Source organism: Phodopus roborovskii, unplaced genomic scaffold, assembly GCF_943737965.1.
Source record: "Phodopus roborovskii unplaced genomic scaffold, PHOROB, whole genome shotgun sequence".
Taxonomy (NCBI): domain Eukaryota; kingdom Metazoa; phylum Chordata; class Mammalia; order Rodentia; family Cricetidae; genus Phodopus; species Phodopus roborovskii.
Genome location: NW_026126407.1, coordinates 60,663,385 through 60,687,275, shown reverse-complemented (window position 1 = coordinate 60,687,275; position 23,891 = coordinate 60,663,385). Strand labels below are relative to the sequence as shown.

Sequence of the window (23,891 nt, the reverse complement as noted above, 5' to 3'; positions counted from 1 at the left end):
TAAAAAGGTAGCTAAATCCATATGATGTTTGTTTTTTCCCTGGATTTTGTGTCTGTTATATGCTTAATTGGGTACCTAGTTAAGAAAATGTTTGCTAAGCAACTGATACACTGTATGTTCAGAGCTGTTTTGTTCATTGTTTATAATTCTGGGGATTTAACTGAGGGCCTTACAAATACCAAGCATACATCTTACATTTTGCTTTCAGTGAGCGATTAACTAAGCTTCGCAGCCTAGTCTGGAACCTCTGATAATCCTGCCAGAGCCTCCCAAGAGCTGGGATTATGGGCATAGGTCACTATGTCCAGCTCCAGTACTGGGTAATTAGATCTTAACAACAAGGTAAGATTTATCTTTGATCACAAAAGAGAGTCACCATGTTTCTGAGTATGATGTGGAGTCTGTGTGGTCAGCCAGATGTCTGCCTGGACATGGTTTTACAATAGTGGTTCAGTTTGCACCAGTCCATATCCCAATAGCAGCCCTGGGACAGGTAAGTAAGCATTGTTTTCTATCTTTTAACTATTCCACTTTTCTTTTTCAGATAATGTCTCATTATGTAGTCAGCATTGGCCTTGAACTCAGCATATAGCCCACTATGTAACTCACTATGAAACCAGGATGAATATTTTTCCATGGCAAGTGTCAGAAACATTGCACATTTATATGTCACCTTTTAGATGATATCTAGGAAGAAGCAAGTACAAGAGGAAACAGATGAGCTGTGTTCTGTTGTTGTGTTCAACAAATTTGTCAGATGGCCCATCAGCAGACACACAAGACAGCCTCCCCTGATATGGCTGGCTCAAAGATATTACTTTGTACAGCTCTTGGAAATGACATTTCTCAGAAATGTTCCTCTGGGCCCCTTATTATTTCTGTTAGTGCTGAAGATGGAATATGATAGCATAGGAAGTTTATGAGGGATGGGTACATGTTTAAAAATGAATTGTAGGAAACCACCATGGACTGGACACTAGTCTATAATGACTCAATTAGTGTGGATTTGCAAATAGAAGTATTGGCCTGCCCATTTCTGATGCTTGTAGAATGTTCCTCTATCTCCCTGCTACTTGCATGGCCCATTTATTTACAGCCTCCAGATCCCTCTATCTATAGATTAACAGGACCGTACTTTCTCTGCCCTGACCTCTGCTCAAAGCTTGTAGCTCTGAGCGTCCAGAGAATAGGGGGATTTTTTTTTTTTTTTTTTTTTTTTTTTTTTTTGGTACAGAGCTGTGTAGAGCGCTGCACAGTGCTACTCACTTCTCATGACAACCCTCTGGGCTTGAGAGTGAAGTTTGATTACCTCCATCTCAAAGATAATTCATAAACCTACAACCCAGCACTGAAGAGTATTTGCCTAAGATCAGGCAGCTAATAAATGCCAAAGCTGATATTTGATTTTTTTTTTTTTTTTTTTTTTTGGGTTTTGTTTTGGAATGTGAGGAAGCAGGAAGGTGTATAATTCACTAGGCACAGATGGAGTTTAGATATGAAGGAAAGGTCTGCAGCCAGTAGAAAATGAGGGTACGCTTGCTTGAGGCACTTCAACCCTTGTCTTTTGGTGTCCCTGGGATCATGGACTATACCTAAGATCTATTCCCTTTACAATGAGTATGGTGTTTCCAGTTTGTTCTCCCTGCTTCTCCTCTGTGTTCCCACAACTCTCTGGGCTGTTCTAGTATCCCCATTAATGAACAAATAACTCCAAATCTTAGCTGAACACCCTGAAACCATGTAATCATGGCTCTAAACCAAAAACAGTTACCTCCCTGTGTCTAGTCCTCCTATGTCCTCATTTCTTGTGTAGGCTACTTAGACAAGGTTCTCCTAAGCTCATGAAACTATTACTTTTCTAACTATCTTTGAAAAATAAATGAATTCATCATGAAGGTTCCATTTTAAGGTCTTTTGAGAACAGACCTTCCTGCTAGGGAAAAAAGTGATCCTCCAGTGATGCTGCTGAGGTTTGTGATAGCCCAGTTGCTGTCATCTAAGGACCTTATTCAAAACTAAATGAACATCATTGTAAATGGTTTGCTTTAAATCAGCAAAATCATTCTTGGCAGATTTTAGACAAGGCCCTGTGTATTTGTTAGTCTTTTATCTTGAACCATCTGGCACAGAAAGTCACCCTCATGCCACCTCTGAGGTATTGATGATGGTGATCTCATAAAGGGAACTGACTGTTTCATGTTTCACCTGTTTGGTGGGGAGTCTTTTTTTTTTTTTTCTCTTAGCACTTTTGCCTTCTCATTTCCCACATTACAAAGGTTATAAAGTCCAATTCCAGACAGTAGTTACAGAAAATGTTGATGGTTGACTCTGCAAATTGGTACCCCATTCATCTAAAGTTGCCTTTGTGCTGCTTGCTGTGGAAAGAGTGGAGGTTCTCTATAGATAATTGTAATCTTTCAGCTCCCTGCGGGCCATCAAGAAGAACACTACCAGTGTTACTCTCCATGGAACCATTAAGAGAACTTCTGCCTATTCTCACTCTTTCCTAGGAAGATAAACTTCCTGAACATTCAATTTTCAACTGCAGTGAAATGAAGCAAACATATGTTGAAAAAGGCCTGGTATTCACAGCTTTTATAACAAATGAGGAGTAGAAAGGGAAGCTAGGTGTCTAAGGTTTCCTCAGTGATTCTTTCTCATATAGTCCTCCCTACCCCCCCCCCATTGTATCCAATATTGAATACAATATAGAGGTTTCAAACTGGCAGTGCTTCCACTTCAGTTAATGTGATTTGATATCCCTGAGTACCTGGGCAGTTCTATCTCCTTTAGAGGAGATCTAACTGTGAAATACTCAACATAGGACCCAGAGGAGAAATACAGCTTATAGCTTCCTGATAAATACTAAAATAATGAGAGCCTTTCAAGCCATAGCTGTAGCTTCCTTTATTGGTATTGACTCAGTGCATTTAAATGGTTTCTTAAATTAGGAAGAACAGTGCTTGGTACACAGTGGGCAGTTACCTTCTCCTCACATGGCTGTCTGCCACACACAAATAGTTCCTCATCAGGAAAGTTAAGCTTATAGTATTTCACCTTGTACTTGAGATTTAGAATTTGAGTCTTTCACTGACTAATGTCTTGTGGCATGTTCCTCTTATAATGCTGGACAGAAATAGAGAGCTTCAGTTAGAGGAAGCAGCCAAAGCTCTATGTTAGGACTGTAATTCTTGGTTCCGTGCATTAAATGAATTTTTGATGTATAATATTTTTGACTGAAAATAACATAATCAATATAGAACCTCACCAGAAGGCAAGAAACATTGATATCTAAAAATAGTTGTTATTTATTCATTCCTTCCAATACCAGTGTGATTTCTGACCTCTCAAAGGACAGACAACATGGCTTGGTTTTCGGAATAGTTGATAGGCATTACCTCTTCCCCCTTCTTCTTTGTTATACTGTTGCCAAAGGGCAGATAGGGTTTAAATACATTCAGGACATGTGCCTTTAACTCATGCTCAGTAGTGTTTGTCTGGTTCCTGGATTAATTGTCCAGTTTCTGAAAACCAGGTCTGGTTCCCATACCAACAGTATGTCTCTGGCCTTTGTCAATGTGATGTGGGGCAAGATCACAGGATATACAGGATATAGGTAGACAAGAGCCATTGACTCAAACACATATCTAGTTTATGTATAGAAAGCCCAGTTAATGGATGCTGTGTGCTGCATGTGTATTATTTAATGCATAGACAACAGATATGCCATATATCTGTGATCTCTTTTTGTCAGGTCTTCCCTTCATTTATACTTGAGGAATTTTATTCTTCTACATCAAACTTTTTTTCTATTTTAGAATAGCCTCTCACTTGTAGTCCTGTCTCGTTGGTTTTGTTTGTTTGTTTGTTGTTTGGGTTTTATTGTTTGTTTTTTTTGTTTTGTTTTATTCGAGTATCTATTTTTCAATGGTGCTGAGGAATGAACTCAGGACCTCACATATGCAAGGCAACAAGCCTACCATGGGGCTGTATTCCTAACTCTACATTACTCGGCTTATGAGAAACTGATGAAATATGCCCTCAAGCCTTGGTTCTCATGAGATTCCCAGAAGTCCAGTCTACATTTGTTGGGTTCATCTCTTGTATTTGGCTTACACATGACTTACCCAAAACATCTATGGGACTTGTTGTTGCTTGTGTCAGGTTCTGGTATTACAATCCAGGTAATGTGAGTGACCAACATTCTGCTATCAAGTGATGAGGAAGGGGCCAGAGATTAAAATAAATAAATAAATAAAACTGATGTGGCTTAAAGTATGACACAGACTAGGCATTCTGAGGTTTTCTTGAAACAGTACACATACTTGTTGTTGCTTCTTCTAAGTGAAAGTGAAGGTCTTCTGGTATCTACTGATATTACTACAGAAAAGTTAGTCAATACATATCAAGGCAGTCATGATTTAGTCCAATAGGGAGCAAACTTAAGCAGATAATATTTCTTCTACCTGTTTGTATCAGGGCTGAACACTCCTTAAACTTTGTATTCCTTGCTATGTACCTGACTGTTGTTTAGATGACGTGTTTTCTCTTTTATTGGTTGTGATGGGGATAGAACTAATAGCCTGTGCTGACCACTTGAGCAGTTTTGAGAGTGTGGGAGAGAAATATGTGTGGACAGAATTAAGTATTCATACAAGACAAATTTTATGAATTTAATAATATATGTAAAGTAAGAAAAATAATTTAAAAATTAATTATATATTCAATTTAATTAGTTTTTGTATATCATTTGTTTTGTTGAGATAGGGTTTCACTATGTAGCCTTGACTGGCCTTGAACTTAGAGGTCTGTCTGCCTCTTCCTCTTAAATGCTGAGATTAAAGATTGGAATCATCGTGCCATGCTCCTAATGTACTTTTATATACCTAAATATACTATTTATGTGAATCAATTTATTTTAATTAAGTTTGTTTTTAACTGATAATTTATTGAATGAAAGTATACAAATGAATGAGGTAACATGTGACTTACATACATCGTATAAGCAAGCGAAATGCACTCCTCTTACTTATTAATGATGAAAACTTTAAAAATAAAATATCTTCAGAGCTTTAAACAAATAAACAAGAGTCCAGGAATAGTACCCATGTATTTTCCATATGGATTACAGTAAAATATGTCCAAAGTCATCAAGATGGGTATTTAAGAACCAATATATCTTGGGATCCAGGGAGATGGCATAGGTTGTAAAGGTACTTGCTGTCAAGACTGAAGTCCCAGTTTCAATCCCCTAGACCTCCACAGTGGATGGAGAAAACAACTCCATGATATTGGCCTCTGTCTTCTACTTGTACACCGTGGCATGTATGAACTGGTGTGAATAAATACATGCACATTACACATACATACACATACTCAGGCATACACACCCAACATTTAAATACAAATAGCTGTAAAACTTTAGTAAAAAAGGAATGAAAGGCCTTGTTTTCAAGGAGCAGGCAATGTGAACCACATATGTAGAATGACCTGAAGATAGTTGTCTTAAATCAACTGCAGGCCTGAGTATAAATGTCAGTAAATTGGTTTGAATATAAGTGCAACTAATCATCTGATTACAGACATTAAACACTAGGTGGAATATGGATTGGTCTTAAAAGCTCCAAAATATTCATGTTTTGAGGGAGTAATTCAACTTCCAGCAAAGCCCCAGTGCAATGAGTGATAAAATGAAGATAATTAGAAATAAGCCATTGAGCATGATTATTACAAATAAAAACTTTCTACCTAAAAAAAAAAAAAAAATAGGAAGTAAAATGGAAACAGAAAACATTGATACCATTAGATATGAACCTGAAATAATCATAGCTAAACCTTGTACCTGTCTTTAAACCTTTGCTTTTCTATCAAGCAGAAAGTTTTGGATAAAGCATATACTCAGAAAACCAAAGGCTATGTGGGGGTAGTTTCCACTACCCCTGTGGTTATAGCAAAGAATTCAAACCAAAGAGAGTTTTAAAAAATATAATCAAGGTCCACAGATATAAATCTCCCTAATCCACCATGCAGAGGAAGAATAGATTTTTAAATGTTCGTGACAAATTTGCACACAAAAGTTAAATTCTAGAGCAACAATGCTGCTAGTATCCCTGACTTGACTCCAGTATAGCAAAGTGACCCACCAGAAACTTTTTCTTTTATTTTTTTGAGACAGGGTTTCTCTGTATAGCATTGGAGACTCTCCTGGCACTTGCTCTGTAGACTAAGCTTGCCTTGAACTCACAGAGATTCCACCAGAAACTTTATGAGTGACAAACTTTAGAATACTTGAAAGTTATAGAAAAGAACAGTAACTGCTTAAAAGTTTTATTTGATATATAGGGACATAAAAGTGAAAATGTTGATTCTATTGCAACTAATAAAAGGACAATGAATATTAAAGTTTTCAGAGTTAGCCCAGAGCTATCACTGGAGATATGGTAATAAGCTTTGATGCTCATTTTTCAGAACCAAAGATGATGGTGAATGAAACTTGCTTACCATTCAGTAATTGAAACAGGAACAGTGGTGTGGCCCAATGAAAACAGAAAGGAAATAGTCAACAGAATAAGTCTATGAAGTAAGAAATATAAAGGCCTGTAAATTAAAAGAATTAATTTAATAGCCAGTGCAATTCATAGGAGTATATACCCAACCTTGGTGAAATTGAATAATAATAGAGAAAATGCTAATAAAGAAAACAAATATTAAGAAGGAGTATGGATATGTATGTGTTTATAGACATATGTAAGAGTGATGAGTTAATGACTGGCTTTTATTAATCATTCATCATGCACCTCATACAGCACTACGTACTTAGTGTGGACTAACTTATTTCATCCTAATGGTTACTCCTGCAGATAGGTACATAGGACAGAAGTTGTCATTCTTCCTCTTGGAGTGCTTCACTGCCTGTTAACATACAGATTATAGGGTATGATCTGGTGCTACAAGGCTGACACCAGTTCTGGGCTTGCTGGTAACATCTGGGTAGAAAAGTACCCTGAACTTTTTGGAGTATGTATGCATCACTAGGGCACTCTATTGGCACTCTGTTTGCTTATGTTATGTTTGGGGTATCTTTATGAAAGATGTGAAAGATCATACTTGGAAGGTCACTAAGAATTTGATTATTGTGCATTCAAAGAGAGTCACCCATGCATTAGCTACTACAGTATGTGTGTGCATGTGTGTTAGTATCTTTGTTTTCAGTCTTATCCTCAAGAATTGAAATTATATGTGAGCATCCCCTGTTTAGGAGGACATTACTTATTTAGGATGCAACATTAGTCAGTAATAGTCTGTATTTCTCAACTCTCATCTCACTTGCTCTCTTTTCAACCTGTAGCTTTCCAGTTAATAATTTTGGAGTTCAGGTTGAATAAGTTGTGTGTGTGTGTGTGTGTGTGTGTGTGTGTGTGTGTGTGTGTGTGTGTGTGTTCGTGTTCGTCCCTAGGATACTCTCCAAACTCAAAGTGAGTGGACAACCCTGAGAGTATCCAGGAAAAGATAATAGCTTTGGAGCACCTGATGTTAACTACAATTAAGGATCTCTGAATTCTCAACTGATTAGGGGAGGTTGGAATTTACCAACCAGATGAGGACTTGCTTGCTGCTCCCTGGGAATTCATATTTGGAACAGCTGTTCTTTGAGAGTTTAGTGACAAATGTAACTGGAAACACTGATAACCAGACTCCAGTCCCTTAGCATTGGGGAGCGGAAGTTGTTTCATAGAAGCAGCATGACTGAGAACTGAGCTTGGGATGGGTCTGTCATGGTCCCTACTAGTAAGAAGGGAATAGATGGCATTTCCCATTATCAAGCACCCAGAAGATTAAGGTGACAAGAAAACAGAATATTTTTTTTCTGTTGCATGAGTGTAAAACAGGTTTTTGTGTGTGGTCCAAGGAAAAGACTGTTATCCAAAGTAAACTCCTGCCTGCTTGTAACTGCCAGTGCAACCTCTGAAAAGAAAGGCATGCAACCCTGTATCTCTTTGACACTTTTCCTTTTTTTCTTTTTCTGGTTGATGACATTAATAAAATAACATGAAAACTTTCACCCAGATATGGTCAAGATTTGTCTGGCTTCACCATGTATATAGTCAATGTGTGTGCACTTTAAGAAGCAAGCCAGGATCTGCTCTACTCTGAGAGTCTCTGAAAGCACTATGGTTTACCAGTTAGGATGATGAATAAGGACCACAAAGGGTCGCCTTAAGTATATCTGTGTATTCAGTGAGTGACCAATTAGAGAAGAGGGTGAGAGAAGCATGCTTAGCAACAGAGTGTTGTAGATAAAATTGCCCTCATGTTTAGAAAATTGGACTTTAATTTTATAGGTTATAGAAATGAGGACAAAAGCAGTTTCCCCAAGCTATATAGCATGTGACAGGGAGGAGTAAGAAGCTAAATGCTATGGTCTTTGCACAGTTCTGTCCAGAATTCTAGTTTTATTACTGACCAACTTGCAATAAAATGACAACGTAGACCTTGGGATGCTGCCAAGAGTGATGGGTCATCCCATGAAAGAATGGGTTTCAAAGGCAGATGTCACAGTAGATAAACCAAGAAAGAACAGGTTTTGTCCATCTTATCTAGACTGATTGTTTTGTTTTAAATGGATCTCTGTGAGAAGGTACTGAATACCTTGGTTGGAAGCTCCCTCTGTAGATGTTTTACATCTTTGGTAGGAGATAGATGACAAGAGATAAGCTAACAGCTGCCATGACAGGGCATGCACATGATATGGAGAGAGGGATAATCTCACTCCCTGGCTGAGAGTTCTAGTATAAGCTTCTGCATACAATAGTAGATAAATGGAAGAAATTGAGACAAAAAAAAAAAAAGATTTCATTGGAAAGCAAGGCTTGTTTTTGTCTAGATTTCTACTCACAGGTGTTTAGTAGTATAAGTGTGACTTACATACTGCCAAATGCAGGGATGTGCTTATCCTTTATATATTTTGTTACCCCTGAAATAATGGTGTACACAGAATGGACAGAGACACAGTGCCACATAGAAACAGGTGAAGGAGACTGGGGGTAGGCATATTCTGGAGCTGGTCCCAGGCAGAGAACTCTAACCTCTACTTTTCATGCAGAACAAATGTCTTGTGCTCATGACCTGGGATGGTTAACATCTGGTACTTAGATGCCTCACGACCAGCACTTAAGTAGCAATGTTAAAGGAGCTGCTTAATCCCATGAGGTCATATGCTTTTTTCAATGTGTAGTGCAGGTGGGGGTGACATTTACCTGTTGACAGGTACTGGGCTCAAGCAGAAAGGTGCACCCTGCCTTGCTAGGAAAGGGCCAGCCAAGAGAGGCCTTCCCTAAACCAGTTTGTGGACAGCCATGCTCTTCCAAACCTTAATTCCTTTCTGCGGGCCAGAAAATCAGCTCTTTTCCCTTGTTTGGGTGCTGCAGACTGAATTCCTGCTTCCTTCCCCTTTCAAATTCTTTCCTTACCTCTGAGAGTATAAAATTTCCACTGCATCCAAACACTTGATTCTCCTGCCATTATCAAATGAAGACTAAGAATAATGTTCCTCAGCCCTAACAGTAAGGATAGTTTGGGCCTGGCAATTACTTACCATGAAAGATATTCTTTCTGAGGCTACTGAGCACCAATCCCGGATCTCCTCACATAGCTCCCTGTAACACACACACAGAGAGAGAGAGAGAGAGAGAGAGAGAGAGAGAGAGAGAGAGAGAGAGAGAGAGAGATTGTGACAACTGACATCTCTAAGCTTTGCCAAACAGTCCTTAGTCACCCACAGATTAGAATCAGACATTGGTGTGACCCTATCGTCCACTGAATTCTGACTAATGTGGCTTCAGAGCATATGGAATGACAAACAAAACACTGACTCCAGATAACAGAAAGCAGATATGTCCTTTGGTATACCCAATTAAATGAAACATAGTGTTGCCTGCATTGGGTATATCCCACAGTGATTTCTATTCATGCCCCTTAGCCCAACTGCCTGCCCCAGGGCTGATTACCTTTGTTTTCTAATTGAAGTGTGGAGTTCCCAATGACAGCTTTGGATAGGAAACTAAGAAAACACTCCAGACTTTTCAGCCCATATTCCATGTCACCAGCTTGATTCTGGGAGAAGGGGTGCCTAGGGTGTCCAAATGTACTTCTTTGCTGAAGAACAAAAGGCATTGCCTCAAAACCAGTTTATTCTATTTTCTCACAGAGCTTCCAGGGGTAGTGGTATCAGAAAAGTCCTCCACCTTCTATCAGTTTTCTGGAAGATGAGAAGTGTTTAACTTACTAGCTATGCAATTTGGTCTATGGTGTTTCAAATATACATTGTCTTCCATGTTAGAAAGAAATGTGAACACCATGCTTGCCCTTTTCTCATAATTAATTTCAAGAATTTTTGGGGAAGCCAGGATAATGACACATGTGTTATGACTATTTATTACCATTACTACTATTACTATTTTTAGGATCATCTTTAAAGGGTGGACATCTTCATTTTGTATACAGTAATACCATTTTGTATACAGTAATCCCTTGGATAAAAACTCATTTGAGAAATGTTCATTGGATTTAATCACTCAACCAGGCTAAATTCAAGAACCCTAGTGGGCTTTAAATCTGTTCACTACTGGCTAAATAATATGTTTGAAGAGAAAATAGCAAGCAGTGATCAACATATTATTCTCAGGGGTAATAGGCCTGCTGAAATACCCTTTTCTCATCCCCTATTATTAGTAATACAGTGTTATTATGTAATGTACATTGTGTTCCAGAGGGTGCCCATTGCCTTTATATTACATATACATAATACATAAGCTCTCCCCGTAAAATCCAGCCATTATAACCAAAGGCAAGAATTCACAGTAGCTAACAGATATGGTTAAGTGTGCTCCCTCACTGTAATCAGGCCCTTTTATTACTTGTCACCTGAAATATCCCTTCTTGTCTCAGAATTAACTAGCAGTGGTGTGTGTGTGCCCACACTAATTCTTGGAGACACTCTGCTCAGTATTGTCCTATTTAGCATCCTATTTGTAGGTCTCATGGAATAAACTGGTGCTTCTGTGCATCTCAGATATAGGGCCTGAGAGTCACTGCTCTGAATGTCTTTTCAAATTCCAAGTTAGGTCTCATTTCATTGTTCCAAGTGCTTCCATATAAAGACTTCTTTGAATTTTCCCAAGGAACTATATATCAACTTGGCAAAGTGTGTTAGAAAAGAAAACAACAACAACAAACAAACAAATAAAAACAACAAAAAAAGTGACTGTCTAAAGTTTACAAAGCAATGTCATTAATTGATCTTGCTTTCCTAAGTTGGAAGTTACCTTCAGGGTGATTGAATAGAAGAATCAATTGATAAGTATTCATTGTCCTCAAGGAGGTTCTGGGAGCTACCTGTGTTTGATGTGCCCACTGAACTACACCAAGTTGCAATACTAGGCACCATCTCTAGTTGTCCCAATTCAGTTTTTCCCTTGGGCCATGTGGTTTCAGGACAGTGCTGGCTGGTGCTGGGTTTTGACTTACCTGCAGAAGAATCCTGAAACTCCATTACACGTGTGCTGTATGTAGGCCACTTACACTGGGTAAGCCTAAGCAGCAAAGGTCCACATGGCATATTGGCTAGGTAGTGCAAAACAGACTTAGAACCTTTATAACTTAGATCTGGTTGCATTCTCAATGTTTCATTAATGGCTTTTTTCCCCCTTTGGTTTTTCAAGACAGGGTTTCTCTGTATTGCTTTGGGGGCTGTTTAGGAACTAGCTCTTGTAGACCAGGCTGGTCTTGAACTCACAGAGATACACCTGCCTCAGGCTCCAGAGTGCTGGGAATAAAGGCATGTACCACCACTGCCCAGCCCTTAATAGAATTTCAACAGCTGTTTATAATCCTATAGTTTTGAGAAATGACCATATTTAGCACAAAAAAAGTGATTCTTTATTGGTAGTATTTGGTATTAATTTGAGTGAGTGCTAAAATACAAGCTCTGTTGGCCTTCATATTTTCTGATTTGACTCCCCATCAACAATCTGTTACTCTATCCAAAGAATTGCGCTAATAACTTGTTTATTGCTTTTACTTCTGAGTGCTCATTTGAACATCTTATTTGAGTCAATTTCCACAATCATCAAGAGTTTCTTTCACATTGAAGCACATATGACTTTTCAATCCCGTTCCAATAATTCTTCATAATCCTGATTTCCTTGGCATGTGCTTCAGGATTATTGTGTAGAGGGGGAGATAATATTTGTAAATTGCTTCACAATAGTGTCTCTTATATAGCAAATATCCCACAAATGTAATCTCATTAATATCCTCTTATTATTAGTTGGTCTTCTGAGCCCTAGGAATACTCTACCATTGCTATTCGTTGTTATACAAAACTGGGCAGCACAGTAAATGTTTAAACAGATAATTGAGTGAACTCTTTATACATTTTTAATTATCTATTTGCCAGTGTCTGTGGGGGCAGGTGCGCCCTTACCATTGTATAGATATGGAGGTCAGAGGACAAACTGGGATTTGACTTTTTCTTTCCTTCTAATTATATGAGGCTAGAAGACTTACGTTAGGTCTTTATCCTTGGCAGCAAGCATCTTTATCCACAAGGCCATCTCAAGGCCTAAAGAATCATGTCATTAGGAATTTTATTTTATTATTTTTACTTGATCAGTCAAATGTTCAAAGTGAAGTGAAGTGAGGGAACAATGGAATTATTTTCTTCTATGTAACTTGTCAGTTCTCTCCTTTTTTTTTTTTTTTTTTTTTTTGGGGGCTAGGGATATGATCGAGAACTTGAGAACAATGTGTGTTCTGGCCAAGTGCTGCAACCCTGAGCTATACTCCCATCTATGTTTTATTATTGTGCTCTCTAGGGATGATATTTTTTTCCTTTCTGCACTCACTGGAATGGTAAATTCTCCATATAGACACTTAGTTATCTGGTTTCCTTGACGACAATTATATAAATGGCAAGGGACTGTTATGGAGTGTGGATGTCAATATAACCACAGTCTAAGTAGTATGGAACAAGGCTTCAATGTCAGGATTAAAATATTTGAAATTATCATGTTTTTTGGTTAATGTTAGTTAAATGTCTTGCATGAGTAGAATAAAGATATATTTTTTTCATAAGTGACCAACCAAGAAGGGTTGTTTTGCCAGTGAGCTGAAGAAATTCAGACTCCCAATCTTTTGACCGCATGAGAGAGTTTTTTTTTTTTTTTTTTTTTTTTTTTTTTTTTTTTTTTTTTTTTTTTTCTTTCCATTTGTTGTGAAAGAAAAGAATTTTAAACCAACCAGAAATTAACCAAATGGCACTGGATTTTTTTTTTCCCTTAACCCCACATGTGTCTAGCATTCACATACATGGCTGCCCTTTAAATGAGGTCCTTCCAAGTGAGTTGAGGGACAACGAAAAAGGAAAAGTTGGGTAAGAATAAGGTTCAGCAGATGACCCCAGGACAGAGAGAGGCTCTTTCTTGTAATTAAACCAGAATGACAAGCAGTGCTGTGTAGTCCTGTGCTGCGATTTTGCTATGTTTACTTCCCCCACCTCCTATCTGGGCCTAGATCAGTGTGCTGTGATTTAACAGAAATCAGTTCTCAGCATCTTTTTGAAATGATCTCTCCACTCACAAGGGATTAGTTTTCCTACTAATTCAATACCTATCTTCTGACATGATTTAATATCAAACCATTAGAATGGCTGGTTTTTTTTTTTTTTTGTTTTGTTTTTTTTTTTTCCTACCTCTATATGAAGGCAGGGTATTAATGAGTTCACTAGACCGAAGATATGGGGTAAATGAGGGTTTTATTGGGGAACAACTTACACAGATAATAGTATAATAGTTATAATCTGTGGAGTTTAGAATGATCTGCAAATGCTAACAGAAAACTCCAGACTCTTGAGCCCTACCTGAGACCTAATGAATCAGGTTGAGCCCAGGAATCTGAATTTTTAGTATATTCCATCCCGATAATAATCCTTAATTGTCCTTCTAATGCTCTGCAGTTGCCTTCTGCTACTCCAACCGCTGTAAATCATGAATTCCTAAAACACATCTGAGATTGGATACATCTGCTAGTAAAAAAATCTTTCATTTTTCCACTCTATCAAAGGTATTGTCCCTTACTCTTTAGTAGGATATGCATACTTTTCAACCGTCTGCCCTTTCCATATGCTCCTCTGTCACTTCCAACCCCTGGAAAAACCCGGCCATGATTGACATAATAGGCAAAGATACATCTAAACAGGGGACAAAAACTGACTTCACAAGTTTCCTCCAGCATTCATATGCACTGGTGGCACACATTCGAATAGCATAAATGCATACAGTAATCGTAAATATTAGAATGGTTTCAGGCTATAGTTATTTTATATAAACACATACAGTCAGGTGTTCATAGTGTGTGCACATGCTTGGCTATCTGTTTATATATCTGGGCACCTCTTCTAATCTTTTTTTTTTTTCCTTCAGGTATTTGAGAAACTCCACTTCCAACTCACTTTTGCAGACCAAATTGAAAGTTCATCTCCTCCAGACATCTCCATCTGATTGTGTCCCGCTTCTTTACCACCCCTCCCTTTTAATTGTCTCTCTACCAGATGGCTGCTGTGCACACACTTAGCATTTATCCCAGCACATTTCATTGTATTCTGTAATTACAAATTTGGGAGCTTATTTTCAAATGGCTACCAGGAAACCCTCTAGTATCTACTGTCCATACACTTTCCACACAGCACCTGTGTGACTGGAGAGAGAGAGTGAAGAAATGGCTTCATACTACTTTGTAAACATACTAGCTTCCATCTCCTATTGTAGACTCTTCACTCTGGGAAAGCCAGCTGCCATATTGATACTGGTACAGTCTCTGGAGTCACCCAACTGTTGAGGGACAGAGTCTTTCACCCACAATCCAGACTGTGATGACTAGAGATTCCTCTATTTTCTTGTGCATAGTTTTACAAGGCAGACATGTTTCCAAACTCTGGCATAAGAAATGTAAGATGTAAGATGATAAAAGGCTGTTCCTGCTTGTGGAGGGTGTGTCTCATACAGTGACACTATGCAATGATGGGGATGGATATCTCAGATCACTGATCTTGGACTCTGGCTCCTCCTTAGCACCTTGGACTCATATGGTGTCCCTAAAATGCTGTATATTTATGTGTGTGTACAGGGGTATGTACATGTGTTCGTGGAGGGCAGAAGATAACTTTAAAGGTCTTCCGCAGCCACTTTTTACCTTATATTTTTGAGACAGTTTCTCCTTCATGTTGGAACTGACTGATTTCAGCTATAATGGGGAGATGTTGAGCCTCGGGGAATGTTAAGTCTGTGCCTCATGAGATTTAAAAGTTTAAAAGCCAGTGATATCTTACTCTAATTGCCTTAAAAGAAGGAGGATGAGGAAGGAAAAAAATTGCCTTCCTGAGATAATCAAATGGTTAGACCAGCAAAAGTCTTTGCTGCTTAGTCCTAATATCCTTACTTTGATCCCTGAGATTTACATTGTAGAAAGAGACAAGAAATTCGCACAAGTTACCCTTTCACTTCCACGTCTACACTATAACGTACACACATATGCACACACTAAATCAATTAATATAATTTTAAAAATCATTGTCTTCCTTGCTGGGGAGAATTGCTCTGTTCTGTCTATGAAGTACTTCGCTTTAAAGCAGGAGGATGTGATTTGATATCCAGAACCATGCTAGAAATATAAGGCATACTGGTGTATCCTTGTAATCTAGGCAGAGGTTTGGGGTTCACTGGTAAGCTAGCCTAGCCTAATTGATGAGCTCCAAGCCAAAGAGACATTAACTCAAAAGGCATGGAAGACATTCTTAAAGATAATACCTGAAATTGTCCTATGCCCTCCACAGTCAAACACTCACATGCACACACACTCATGGCTTGCTGGTTTATTAAGCTGTGTTTATATGTAAAGAGAGTTATCCTCTGTCCTTACAGGAATCCAGAAATGTAGAAGGGCTGCAAGGAGAAGGAAAGGCAAAGGTCTTAGCTCAGGCTTTGTATACTGTGGTTAATTACAACTGATGGAAGGCTTCTAATAAGGAGTGTAATGAGTGAGCAAGCTCTCCCACTATCTCTGACACTCAGTGAAGGATGATGCATTTCTTCCTGCTGTCATTACTGCAGTATCATAGGGATTACTGAAAATCAGCATTTCCAAATGAGAAGTGGCCATCCATTCCTGGCCAAACCGGCCTCCACACCTACCTCTGTATTCATTGTCAAAGACCAGAAACTTGACACTATGACTAATACACCACTGTCCTTCATTCCTTGGGTTGGGATTTTTGACTTTTTAAGATAAATCAGCAGTGTCCCTGCACTGATCAGGTTTTCTAGGTCACTTTTACAGGGTTACCTAATATTCAGTATACTCAAGAGTCAGCTAGAGACCTTTGAGGAAACTCCATTTAGTTTTCATGAATACCAGAGTATTCAGCAAGGTCAAACTGACTTTGTCCTCCATCCCCCACTTGAGAAGGAACTTGTAAGTTCTTATCATTTCTGCTCCATTATGGAAGTGCAATATATTGCAATCTTGGGTTCGTTTGCATTGTTGCTAATTAAAGCTTCTGCCATATATGCTTATATTGTTAGTCACTACAGGAATACTGTTCTGTCCATTACAATGGGGCTAATGTTATCTTTATTATCTTTTTAATTATGTAGACCCTTTGTCATATTAGCCACTTGGGGAGTGACTCTGTCAGGTACTCTGTTTCTATGGGATATTGTGGCATGGGTGTTTGCATAGGGTCCACTTCCTTCCTTTATCCAGGATTGTCTTTTCAATGCGGACCCCTGACTTAATGACCCTTGCTGTGTGCAAGGAAAATCAGCACGTCCATGAATGTCCTAAGAGACTGCCTAGAAAACTCACAGAGGTCACCCTCATCATACAATCTCCTCTCCTTAGAGCTTGCCATCATATGTCCACTCCATCCCAGAGACCTTACATTTTCCAGTTATTGGCATTGCTGCTGAATGGAGTGTTTGATCACAGACACAGGCAAAGCTAAGTTTCTGCACATTCATCAAGCTATTCTTGAGCTTCAACCATGTGGAGTACAATCAGAGTGAAAAGAACTTCTCCCATTCTCAAGGATTTTCAGTCAAATGCAAGGGACAGACATGGAAAATTAAACAGTGTGTGATTTTTCTGTGCATGGCGGGATAAGATAGGTCCCTTTAGGAGCTCCAGTCTAGCCTGAGGCAGAGAGGAGGAAGTCTCTTTATGTGACATTGGCTTTTAAGGAGGACAAAATACAAAGAAAGTGAAAATGGGAGCAGTAAAAGCTATGCAAATCTGGGGTAAGCTGATTATAATAACAGTATTTGCTTCCCTTTCACCAGAGTCTTTTCCACAACAATTCCTCCATTTTCTATTCTTTCTAAATACAAAGTCATTCACATGCCTCTTTTACATTTAATTGAACACTCATATTTAATTATGAATTAAGTTGGGGACTTAGGGTGACATTCAGGACTGGACTCATGTGGAGATTAATTTGTTCCAGGTGTCTCTTAGTGCATCCAAGTGTCTCACATCTGTGTTAAAAATAAAACTCAGAGTCAGAGCAATCTAATTAGATGGCTTAACCAAACACTGTGACTCTCTGTCTTCGCCAAGGTCTCATGCTTTGATGGTTACCAAAATAGATGGAAAAGTTAATCAAAGGTCTGATTAAATAGCACAACTATGCATTGAGGAGTTGTGATTTCCAGGATTTGCTTCAGGCAGATTCTCTGGGGAGGAAAGAAATGGAGCTGAGTTCCAAAGCCCAGGGCTTATGCAAGAAAGAGTTTTATAAAGCACATTGGAAGGAATTGCTTGCTGAGGTCTTAGATCTTGAGGTAATGACCACCTGGGAAGTTAACTCAGGGAATGATGTGGTAGGTTACCAAACTCAGACCCAAAATCAGGAAACAAACAAAACATTAGAACCTTCCTCTGGCAAATTCTTGGTTTCAGTGTGTGGTTGTGAAATATGTGTGATTGCATTTGGAAGCCAAATGTTGATATGAGGTATCTTCCTCAATTACTCTCCACCTTTTTGAACTGAGAACTCATCAATTCATTTCATCTGCCTGGTCAATGAGGTCCAGCAATCCACTTATATCTGTGCTTCCCTCTTCCCAGCACTGGAGTTACACATGTGTGCATTTTATGTTATTATGGTTCAAAGTCTGGTGCTCCTAACTGCTCAGCAAATACTTTCCTCTGGGCTATCTTCCCAGCTCCTCCTCCAGCAATTCCCCCTCCCCCCAGGCTTTCCCCAAAACAACCTATCTTTGTCAATGTTCTGTTGCTGTGAAGAGACACCATAACCATGGCAACTCTTTTGAGACAGGGTTTCTCTGTGTAACATCCTTGGCTGTCCTGATACTCTCTTCGTAGACAAGGGTGGCCTCAAACTCACAGAGACCTACCTCTAACTGGACTGCCGGGATTAAAGGCATACACCATCATGCTCAGCTTGTCTTTTATTTTTTTCTTGCTGGCTCCTCCAGCAATTCTAACCACAGATTTACATCATACCTGCTGTAGCATGGAGTTGAGGGTTGGATGGTCACTGCCATCCATTCACCTGACCCAACTTTGAATTTTGCCCTTATGATCTACAAGGCATTATGCTTTACTCTGACCAGGATTTAATGTCTGCCACTGGCCAATATGGCTATGCCTTACTATTCACCTCCTTTGCCTTCCACACACTTGTCCCTAAATTTCCTTAGTTGCTCCAAGTTATATAATCAACTCTGAAGACTTAGAGCTAGGAGCCTCAGATGTTTAAAAATAAAACATAGGACATTTGTTTTTCTGGGTTTGGGTTACTTACTTAGTATATGTTTTTCTAGTACCATCCATTTACCTTCAAATTTTGTCATTTTATTTTCTTTATATGTACCACATTTTTATTAACCATCTGTCAGCTGAAGGTCATTTAGGTTGTTTCAATTTCCTAGCTATTGTGAATATAGCAGCAGTGAGATAGGGCTTTCTATCTTATTGGCCTTGGGATTGACCTTGATCTGTCAGTCTCCCAACTCTTCTTTACTTCCTTGAAAACAAGTGTTTCCTAAATGGAGTTATAAGGACAAAGGAAATGAGTATGATTTGGAATTCTGAGGTGGTGGCTCCAGCTTCATGAAAAGGATTAAAATGTGGACTGTGTGTTCTGTGGAATCCCTCCATACACATGACCTTTGCCTTTCTTCTCACAATGGTCTTCTCAAATGACATACATAAATGAGGGTTTTTATCACAATGAGGCTGTGTATAGGCCTTGGCATTTCGATAGCATGTGCTTGTGGCTGATCTATTTATAGGACACTGGTTGTTCCTGGTGTGTGGGCCCTGCACCTCTGAGGTTTTTTTCATGTAAGTGTAGCCTCCATTACTATCAGATGGCTAGCATTATACAGATTCTGACCAGGTCCTCATTTACATGAGGATGAAGAGGAGACACTGGTACCAACTGATCCTATTATAACTTTAAAGTAGATATAAGCATAAGTATTAGAAATACCAACAGAGAGGTGTAATGATCTCTAATGGCACATAAGTATAATGAATTAAAGAAATAATTCTACTTATGAACAATGAGGTGCTAGGGATTTTTTTTGTTGCTGTTCTTGTTTTGTTTTTTGTTGTTTTGTTTTCACATACTTATGTTCTTCAGTGGACCCATATGATTTCTCTAATAATAAAAAAGTATTTTCAAAATCTTAGCATAGAATTTTTATTTAATAGTTACATCACAACTAGTATTTTATACTTGTATGATTCAAATATATTTTTATTCCCAGAAAAACTTGATATGGCAAAGTGAAATGAATAAACCTTTAAAGAAAATTCATTTATTTATTTAACATATTTATAAAATTGGGTGTTATTTCTGTCTCAGCATGGTTTATAATGTTTAAGCAATGAATCCATGTGGTTATTATTTTCCTTTTTCTTATTTTACCAACTCTCTCCCTCTCTCTTACCCCCATACCTTCCCTTCTATCACCTTTTCCTTCCCTCCTTCTCTCCCGCTTTCTCTCTATTCTGTCCTATCTAGTCTGAAGTGTCCTGGATCCCCAACAAACACTACTCTGGGATTTATGGCCTGATGAAGTTGGTTCTGACCAAGACTCTACCTGCCAACCTGGAGAGAGTGATTGTCCTAGATACTGACATCACATTTGCAACTGACATTGCAGAGCTCTGGGCCGTGTTCCATAAGTTCAAAGGTAGGAGTTAACAAGACAACCATAATTAATTTTTAAAGACATTTCACTTATTATCTGTATTTCTGTGTGTTTGGTGTGCACGCACATGCGTGTGCACGCGCACATGTGTTTGTGTGTGTGTGTGTGTGTGTGTGTGTGTGTGCGTGTGTCTGTGTCTGTGTGTGTCTATGTGTGTATTTTTTTTCTCATATACTATATTCTGATTGTAGTTTCCCCTCCTTCTGCTGCTACCAATTCCTTCCCACCTGCCCTTTCATCTAGACCCACAACCTTACCATCTCTCTTAGAAAGCAAACAGGCTTCTAAGGGATAATAATGAAATAAAATATAGCACAAGATAAAACAGAAAGTGACACATTTGAATAGGACAACTTCATAAGGCCATAAATCCCAGAGTAGTGTTTGTTAGGGATCCAGGACACTTCAGACTAGATAGGACAGAAAGCGGGAGAGAAAGAGGGAGGGAAGAGAGCCCAAGAAAAGTCTCGGGAGACAGAGGTGCAGAGATCCAATTTTTCACACACTCAGAGATTTCTTACAAATGCAAAAGGGAAGCCATAACAAATAAAATTTAAAAAAATAAAAATAGCAATCAAATAAATAAATAACAGCCCTTCATGAGAAAAGAAACCTCCATTGAGTTTGTTTTCTGTTAGCCATCTAGTGCTGGGAATGAGGCCTACCCTTAAGAGTAGTTAGTTTCCCCAGTGAGATTCCCTGGGAGAAAACAAAACCTTCAGTTGCATTGTTTATCAAGTGGAGATAGTGGCTGGATTAGGGATGGGATGGGATGGGATGGGATGGGATGGGATGGGATGGGATGGGATGGGATGGGATGGGATGGGATAGGGCAGGTGTCTACTTCACCTGTCAGCTCAAAGACTGCATCAGTTGAAGACCCTGTGCAGGCTATGTGCATGTTGCCATAGTCTCTGTGAGTTCACATATGAGTTCATCCTGATGATTTAGAGGCCTTGTTTCATTGGTGTCCTTTTCCACCCTCCCCTCTGGCTCTTACATTCTTTGCCTGTCTTCTACAGGGTTCTCTGAGGCCTAGGACCTGATGGAGATACCCATTCAGGGTTTCAAGGTCTCTCACTCTCTGCATATTTGGGTGTCTATTTGTTCCCATCTGCTGCAGGAGAAAATTTCTGTGATGATAGCTGAGAAAGGCACTGATATGTGAGTAGAACAGTATGTCCCCTGAAGTCATTTTGTTATGCTCTTTTAGTAGAACAGTATTGTTTGATTTTACCCTCAGTCTCTGGGCTATCTAGTCTCAGATTCTTGATCACCCAAGCAGTATCAGGTATGGGTTCCATCTTCTGGAGTAGATTTTAAGTCAAATCAAGTATGATTAGATTGGTTATCCCTACAAATTTTGTGCCACCATTGCACTAACATTATTTGAAGGCAGGACACCATTGTCGATCAAAGGGTTTGTAGCCAGATTGGGTGTCTACATTTCTCATTGGGTTGTTTGCGGAGTGCTTTCATGCACCATAGACTTTAGCTCATTGGAGTGAAGGCTCTGTTAGCATTAGCTCAATGTGTAAGTGTTCAGTAGGGTCTATCTGTCAGCCTGTGTTGTGTGTGGGTTCCCATGGGGCCAACAGCACAGTTAGATGTAGCCCATTCCTGGTAGTGGATGGTTCATTTGTTGAGAAGATATAGCCATTCTTTGGCTTCGTGTACTTTGGATATTTCTTCTGTTTTGGGCTTCCATACTCCCTCTCAAATGGTCAAATGGTCTTTGTTTTTTCCTGTATTTTTTTTTTTTTTTTTTTTTTTTTTTTTTTTTTTGTATTCACTCTCTTGTCCCATTTTTTCCTCCTTGGCCCCTTCTATTCCAGTTCCCAAGTACAGATGTGCACTTGCCATGTTGCTGCTGATGCTACTTCCTCTTCCTCCAACAACACCTCCTCATCCTCTTCTCCTTTAACAAATGATGCCTTGATTGCTGAGAATGCCTGGGAGGTAGTAGAAAAACTATAGATTTTAGAATGTTTGAACCATTCTATTGTGTTTGCTGTCACTAGTTCTATGCATTATTATTTTAAGCATGTATAGAAAGCTGTATTTGTAGCATTTCTAGTCTGGTTAGGTATTTTATTACATTCATAAATGTGTGAGGTACATGACTGTACAGATAGACACACCTATGCATGCACACATGGAGTTCACAGCAGGTCATCAGGCATTTTCTATCATTTTCTACTATATTGCCTTGAAAAAAGGGTCCTCTTTGAACCTGAAGCCTGCTTTTTGTTAGGATATGTGGCCAGTGAGCTCACAGCAACTGTCTCTCTGCCTCTCAGTGGGGAAGTATGCATGGCTTTTTATGTGAGTACTGAGATTCAAATGTAAGTCCTCAAATGTAAGTGGGTAGGTACTTTTACCCACTGAGCCATTTCCCAAGACCCTCTTTTTAAATGTTATTTGAGCCATCATCATTATTTCAAAGTATATAAAACTGTCTAAGGTCAAGTCATGAGCCTGATATGTGTATTTGAGTGTGCATACATGAGATAAATATCACATTAACACAAACGTTAGACTATTTTAATATCACCTTCCCAGAGGTCTTCTTGATCTCTGTTTTTTTTTTTTTTTTTTTTTTAATTTCTTCTACACATTGGCCAAATTCAATTTGAGAGAAATTTGGTAGTAAGGCTGCTATTTTTAGTTTATTTTTTAGTTCTATTTTTATTTGAGTTATACTCTGTCTTTTCTGTTTAAAAATCTCTCTGCCTCTCCTCTTTGTTGTTTGGAAGGGGAAATATCACTCAAGGAACTTAGATCACAGTATCCTCATTAATCTTGCGATATTCCTGTTGGTTTCTCTTTCCTTTCATGACAGAGCGTAAATTCCTTCTCTACCCTGTTTATTGCCTGTTTCTTCTGAGGGCTCCATAGTTCTCTGTTAACTGAACAAAATACTTGTCAAAGCATGAGGATGACATAGTAACCTCTGGGATGCTCCTTTATCAAGATGAAAATATATTTATGTGAGTCAGTAATGATACTAAGGAACAGATCATTCGACAGAACTAGGAAAACAGAAAACAAGTGTGTCTCTCCTTCCTCTGTTTCTCAGCTTTCTAGGATCCATCTTTCTACTTCCTGAATAAGCTTTCATGGGTACAAGGTTTTTCTCAAGACCAAACTCAGAACAGGTATGCTCCTTGGCTTCTGTCTGCTGCTTTTTTCATATTCTACTGTAATTTTTGTTGTCTTCTCCTTTCAAAGCCACATTGAACACATCTAGGGACAGTTTGCCTTTAATTGTGTGTGATTTCATCTGTGTTTTTATGCTGATGTTCAGTGTTTAATTGTGCATTTATTCTGCAATCATTACTGCATCCCTACTGGGTGCCAGGCAGTGTGCCCAGCTCTGGAAATAAGACAGTGAGTAATAAAGGGACAATGAGAGTTTGTCCTGGTGGGAAGTAGAGAAGTCAGGTAAAGTATCTTGCAGGAAAATGGTAACTGTGCTGTGTTGCTGGATGGGGGGAATGCTTGTGTGCCACATTAGCCCACAACTTATCTTTTGGAAGAGAAAACTTAGGGCTTCCATATCTTTGTCTATGTATAGAACCAGGCATCAGTTAT

The 23,891-nt window shown here is 38.9% G+C and overlaps 1 protein-coding gene across 1 annotated transcript in view; it reads left to right on the top strand.

The window, feature by feature from the left end:
* Positions 1-23,891, top strand: part of Large1 (LARGE xylosyl- and glucuronyltransferase 1) — a 311,517-nt gene that overhangs the window by 138,882 nt on the left and 148,744 nt on the right. Inside the window, exon 5 of the mRNA XM_051181466.1 lies at positions 20,108-20,279. Coding sequence (XP_051037423.1) covers positions 20,108-20,279 — 172 coding nt within the window. The remainder of the gene's footprint in view (positions 1-20,107; positions 20,280-23,891) is intronic.